The sequence below is a fragment of the Zonotrichia leucophrys genome, unplaced genomic scaffold, assembly GCF_028769735.1.
Source record: "Zonotrichia leucophrys gambelii isolate GWCS_2022_RI unplaced genomic scaffold, RI_Zleu_2.0 Scaffold_460_40487, whole genome shotgun sequence".
NCBI classification, from domain to species: Eukaryota; Metazoa; Chordata; class Aves; order Passeriformes; family Passerellidae; genus Zonotrichia; species Zonotrichia leucophrys.
In genome coordinates, this window is record NW_026992665.1 from 159 (window position 1) to 5,827 (window position 5,669).

Sequence of the window (5,669 nt, forward strand, 5' to 3'; positions counted from 1 at the left end):
ACACTGGGGACACTGGGGACATTGGGGACATTGAGGTGGCACTGGGACATTGGGGACAGTGGGGACATTGGGGACATTGGGGACATTGGGGACACCCGCTGGACATGCACCTGGCCACGAAAGGGTTACAGGGTGAGGGGACACTGGGGACATTGGGGACATTGCGGGGACATTGAGGTGGCACTGGGACATTGGGGACAGTGGGGACACTGGGGACATTGGGGACATTGGGGACACCCGCTGGACATGCACCTGGCCACGAAAGGGTTACAGGGTGAGGGGACACTGGGGACATTGGGGACAGTGGGGGCATTGGGGACACTGGGGACATTGGGGGGATTGGGGACATTGGGGACATTGGGGACACCCGCTGGACATGCACCTGGCCACGAAAGGGTTACAGGGTGAGGGGACACTGGGGGGACATTGGGGACATTGGGGACACTGGGGACATTGGGGGGATTGGGGGGATTGGGGACACTGGGGGACATTGGGGACACTGGGGACAATGGGGACACATCTGGGGACATTGGGGGACATTGGGGACATTGGGGGACACTGGGGACATTGGGGACATTGGGGGGACATTGTGGGACATTGGGGGGATTGGGGACATTGGGGACACTGGGGACATTGGGGGGACATTGTGGGACATTGGGGGACATTTGGGACCTTGGGGACACTGGGGACAGTGGGGGACATTGGGGACAGTGGGGGACATTGGGAACTTTGGGGGGATTGGGGACATTGTGGGATATTGGGGACATTGGGGGGACATTGGGGACACCCGCTGGACATGCACCTGGCCACGAAAGGGTTACAGGGTGAGGGGACACTGGGGACATTGGGGGACATTGGGGACATTGGGACATCTGGGGACATTGGGGGGACATTGGGGACAGTGGGGACACCCGCTGGACATGCACCTGGCCACCAAGGGGTTACAGGGTGAGGGGACATTGGGGACATTGGGGACACACCTGGGGACACACCTGGGGACATTGGGGGACACTGGGGGGATTGGGGACATTGGGGGGATGTGGGGGGATTGGGGACAGTGAGGGCATTGGGGACATTGGGGGACACTGGGGGGATTGGGGACATTGGGGGGATTGGGGACATTGGGGACACCCGCTGGACATGCACCTGGCCACCAAAGGGTTACAGGGTGAGGGGACACTGGGGACACACCTGGGGACATTGGGGACATTGGGGACGTTGGGGGGATTGGGGACATTGGGGACATTGGGGACACTGAGGGGACATTGGGGACATCCAGGGACACCCCCAGGGGCTCTGCAAGGTGGGGACACCTGGGGGACACCGACACCCCCTGTCCCTGACAGTGTCCCTGAGCCACCCAATGTCCCCTGACTGTCCCCGATGTGCCCCCAATGTCCCCCCATTGCCCCCATACCCCAATGATGTCCCCAATGTCCTCAGTGTCCCCAATCCCCCCAATGTCCCCAAATGTCCTCAATGTCCCCATTAATGTCCCCATTAATGACCGCAGTGTCCCCATTGATGTCCCCAGTCACCCCAATGTCCCCATTGGTGTCCCCAATGTCCCCAATCCCACCAATGTCCCCACAATGTCCCCACTGTCCCCGTTGGTGTCCCCAGGGTGGCTGAAGCTGCTCCTCAAGGTGTGTCCCCAGTGTCCCCAATGTCCCCAATGTCCCAAACCCCCCCAATGTCCCCAATCCCCCCAACGTCCACAAATGTCCCCAATGTCCCCAATGTCCCCATTATCCCCAATGTCCCCAATGCCCCCAATGTCCCCAATCCCCCCATTATCCCCAATGTCCCCAATGTCCCCAATGTCCCCAGTGTCCCCAATGTCCCCAATCCCCCCATTATCCCCAATGTCCCCAATGCCCCCAATGTCCCCAATCCCCCCAATGTCCCCGCAATGTCCCCACTGTCCCCGTTGGTGTCCCCAGGGTGGCCGAAGCTGCTCCTCGAGGTGTGTCCCCAATCCCCCCAATGCCCCCAATGTCCCCAATGTCCGCAATCCCTCCAATGTCCCCATTGATGTCCCCAATGATGTCCCCAATGTCCCCAGGGTGGCCGAAGCTGCTGCTCGAGGTGTGGCACGTGGACGCGTGGGGCCGCCGCGGCCTGGCGGGGTACGGCGTGTGCCACGTGCCCAGCGCGCCCGGCTGCCACCGCGTCACCGTGGTCACCTGGCGCCCGCGGGGGACGCGGCGGCAGCGGCTGCTGGGGACGGGGGGGCCCGAGCTGCGCGTGCCCGAGGTGGCGGCCACCGGGGCGGGGGACAGGTTCCGGCTGCGCACCGAGAGCGCGGGCACGGTGACGCTGCGGCTGGGCGTGGTGGCACGGAACATGGGGAGATACGGGGTGGCACTGTGACACCGTTGGGGACACCATTGGGGACATTGGGGACACTGGGGACATTGGGGACACTGGGGACGGTGTGACACCATTGGGCACGGTGACGCTGCGGCTGGGCGTGGTGGCGCGGAACATGGGGAGGTACGGGGTGGCACTGTGACACTGCTGGGACATTGGGGACACCATTGGGGTGGCACTGTGACACTGGGGATGGTGTGACACCATTGGGCACGGTGACGCTGCGGCTGGGCGTGGTGGCGCGGAACATGGGGAGATACGGGGTGGCACTGTGACACTGGGGACATTGGGGTGGCACTGTGACACCGTTGGGGACACTGGGGACATTGGGGTGGCACTGGGACATTGGGGACACCATTGGGGAAATTGGGGTGGCACTGTGACATTGGGGACACCATTGGGGACATTGGGGACATTGGGGACAGTGACACTGCAGCTGGCAGTGGTGGCACGGAACATGGCGTGGTACGGGGTGGCACTGTGACATTTGGGACATTGGGGTCATTGGGGACATTGGGGTGGCACTGTGACACTGGGGACATTGGGGACACCATTGGGCACGGTGACACTGCAGCTGGGCGTGGTGGCACGGAACATGGGGAGATACGGGGTGGCACTGTGACACTGGGGACACCATTGGGGACATTGGGGTGGCACTGTGACACTGGGGACACCATTGGGGACATTGGGGACATTGGGGTGGCACTGTGACACTGGGGACACTGGGGACATTGGGGTGGCACTGGGACATTGGGGACACTGGGGACATTGGGGACGGTGTGACACCATTGGGCACGGTGACGCTGCGGCTGGGCGTGGTGGCGCGGAACATGGGGAGATATGGGGTGGCACTGTGACACTGGGGACACTGGGGACATTGGGGACATTGGGGTGGCACTGTGACATTGGGGACACCATTGGGGACATTGGGGACATTGGGGTGGCACTGTGGCATTGGGGGCAGTGTGACACCATTGGGCACGGTGACGCTGCGGCTGGGCGTGGTGGCGCGGAACATGGCCAAGTACGGGGTGGCACTGTGACATTGGGGACACTGGGGACACCATTGGGGACATTGGGGACAGTGACACCATTGGGCACGGTGACGCTGCGGCTGGGCGTGGTGGCACGGAACATGGGGAGATACGGGGTGGCACTGTGACACTGGGGACATTGGGGTGGCACTGGGACATTGGGGACATTGGGGTGGCACTGGGACATTGGGGACAGTGTGACACCATTGGGCACGGTGACGCTGCGGCTGGGCGTGGTGGCGCGGAACATGGGGAGATACGGGGTGGCACTGTGACACTGGGGACACCATTGGGGACATTGGGGTGGCACTGTGACATTGGGGACACTGGGGACATTGGGATGGCACTGTGACATTGGGGACATTGGGGTGGCACTGGGACATTGGGGATACCATTGGGGACATTGGGGTGGCACTGTGACACTGGGGACACCATTGGGGACATTGGGGACATTGGGGTGGCACTGTGACACCGTTGGGGACATTGGGGTGGCACTGTGACATTGGGGACACCATTGGGGACATTGGGGTGGCACTGGGACATTGGGGACATTGGGGACATTGGGGTGGCACTGGGACATTGGGGACACCATTGGGGTGGCACTGTGACACCATTGGGGACATTGGGGACACAGGGGTGGCACTGTGACATTGGGGACACTGGGGTGGCACTGTGACACCATTGGGGACACCATTGGGGACATTGGGGACACCATTGGGGTGGCACTGTGACACTGCTGGGGACACCATTGGGGTGGCACTGTGACACTGCTGGGACATTGGGGACACTGGGGTGGCACTGTGACATTGGGGATGAGATGTTGGGGCCACCCTGGCGACACCTTGGGGACAGGGGGGGTCCCCGACATTGTCCCCTCCCCTTTGTCCCCCAAATTGTCACCCCCTCCCCGACATTGTCCCCTCCCTCTGTCCCCCAAATTGTCCCCTCCCCTTTGTCCCCAAATAAAGTTTTTGTCACCAAACGGCTCCAGGTGACAACTTGGGGGGGGGGGAGGGGACAATTTGGGGAGATGACAATTTTTGGGGAGGGGGAGGTGACAATTGGGGGTGACAATTTGGGGGGGGAGGGGACAATTTGGGGGGGAGGGGTGGTGACAATTTTTGGGGGGTTGGTGACAATTTTTTTGGGGGGGTGACAATTTGGGGTGTGGTGACAATTTTGGGGAGGGGGGAGGTGACAATTTTGGGGGGGTGGGGACAATTTTTGGGGGGAGGTGACAATTTGGGAGGGGGGAGGTGACAATTGGGGGTGACATTTCAGGGGGGAGGTGACAATTTTTGGGGGGAAGGGACAATTTGGGGTGTGGTGACAATTTTGGGGAGGTTGGGGACAATCTGGGGAGGGGACAATTTGGGGATGGGGGTGACAGTTTGGGGTGTGGTGACAATTTTGGGGAGGGGGAGGTGACAATTTGGGGAGGGGGAGGGGACAATTTTGGGGGGGGGGAGGTGACAATTTGGGGAAGGTGACAATTTGGGGATGGGGGTGACAATTTGGGGAGGGGGGAGGTGACAATTTTGGGGGGGGTGGTGACAATTTTTGGGGGGTGGTGACAATCTTGGGGAGGTTGGGGACAATTTGGGGAGGGGACAATTTGGGGATGGGGGTGACAGTTTGGGGTGTGGTGACAATTTTGGGGAGGTGACAATTTGGGGAGGGGGGAGGTGACAATTGTGGGGAGGTGACAATTTGGGGAAGGGGGGAGGTGACAATTTTGGGGTGTGGTGACAATTTTGGGGGGAGGGGACAAGTTGGGGATGGGGGTGACAATTTGGGGAGGTGACAATTTTGGGGAGGTGACAATTTGGGGAGGGGGGAGGTGACAGTTTTGGGGAGGTGACAATTTTTGGGAAGGTGACAATTTGGGGAGGGGGAGGTGACAATTTTGGGGAGGGGACACTTTTTGGGGGGACAATTTGGGGAGGGGGGGGTGACAATTTGGGGAGGGGGAGGTGACAATTTGGGGGGGGGTGACAATTTTGGGGGGGGGTCCTGAGACCCCTCCCCCCCATTTATTTTTTTTGGGGGGGGGGGGGGAGGGGATGATGGGGCCGCCCCTCCCCCACATTTTGGCGCCATTTTGCGGCCCCTCCCCCATTTCGGGGTCTCCCGCCCCCCCCTCCCCCCCCCCCCCCCCCCGGATCGCGGAAGTTTCGCCGCCCCCCCCCCCCCCCCCCCCCCGGCCGTGGCTCAGTTTCCCCTCCCCTCCCCCCCCCCTCCGGCGCCGTTTCCTGGGTGGGG

General features: G+C 61.6%; 1 protein-coding gene across 1 annotated transcript; it reads left to right on the forward strand.

Annotated features, from left to right (window-relative positions):
• The first annotated feature begins 1,116 nt into the window (after positions 1 to 1,116).
• B9D2 (B9 domain containing 2) lies at positions 1,117 to 2,878 on the forward strand. The gene is made up of 2 exons (XM_064701278.1): positions 1,117 to 1,168; positions 2,066 to 2,878. The coding sequence occupies exons 1-2, from the start codon at positions 1,141 to 1,143 to the stop codon at positions 2,371 to 2,373; spliced, it is 336 nt and encodes a 111-aa protein (XP_064557348.1). The 5' UTR covers positions 1,117 to 1,140; the 3' UTR covers positions 2,374 to 2,878.
• The last annotated feature ends 2,791 nt before the right edge of the window (positions 2,879 to 5,669 follow it).

Coding starts and splice junctions, on each gene's coding strand:
- B9D2 (XM_064701278.1), top strand. CDS start 1,141: ATGCACCTGGCCACCAAAGGGTTACAGG. Junction 1,169..2,065: donor GGCCACCAAAGGGTTACAGG/GTGAGGGGACAC, acceptor CAATGTCCCCAG/GGTGGCCGAAGCTGCTGCTC.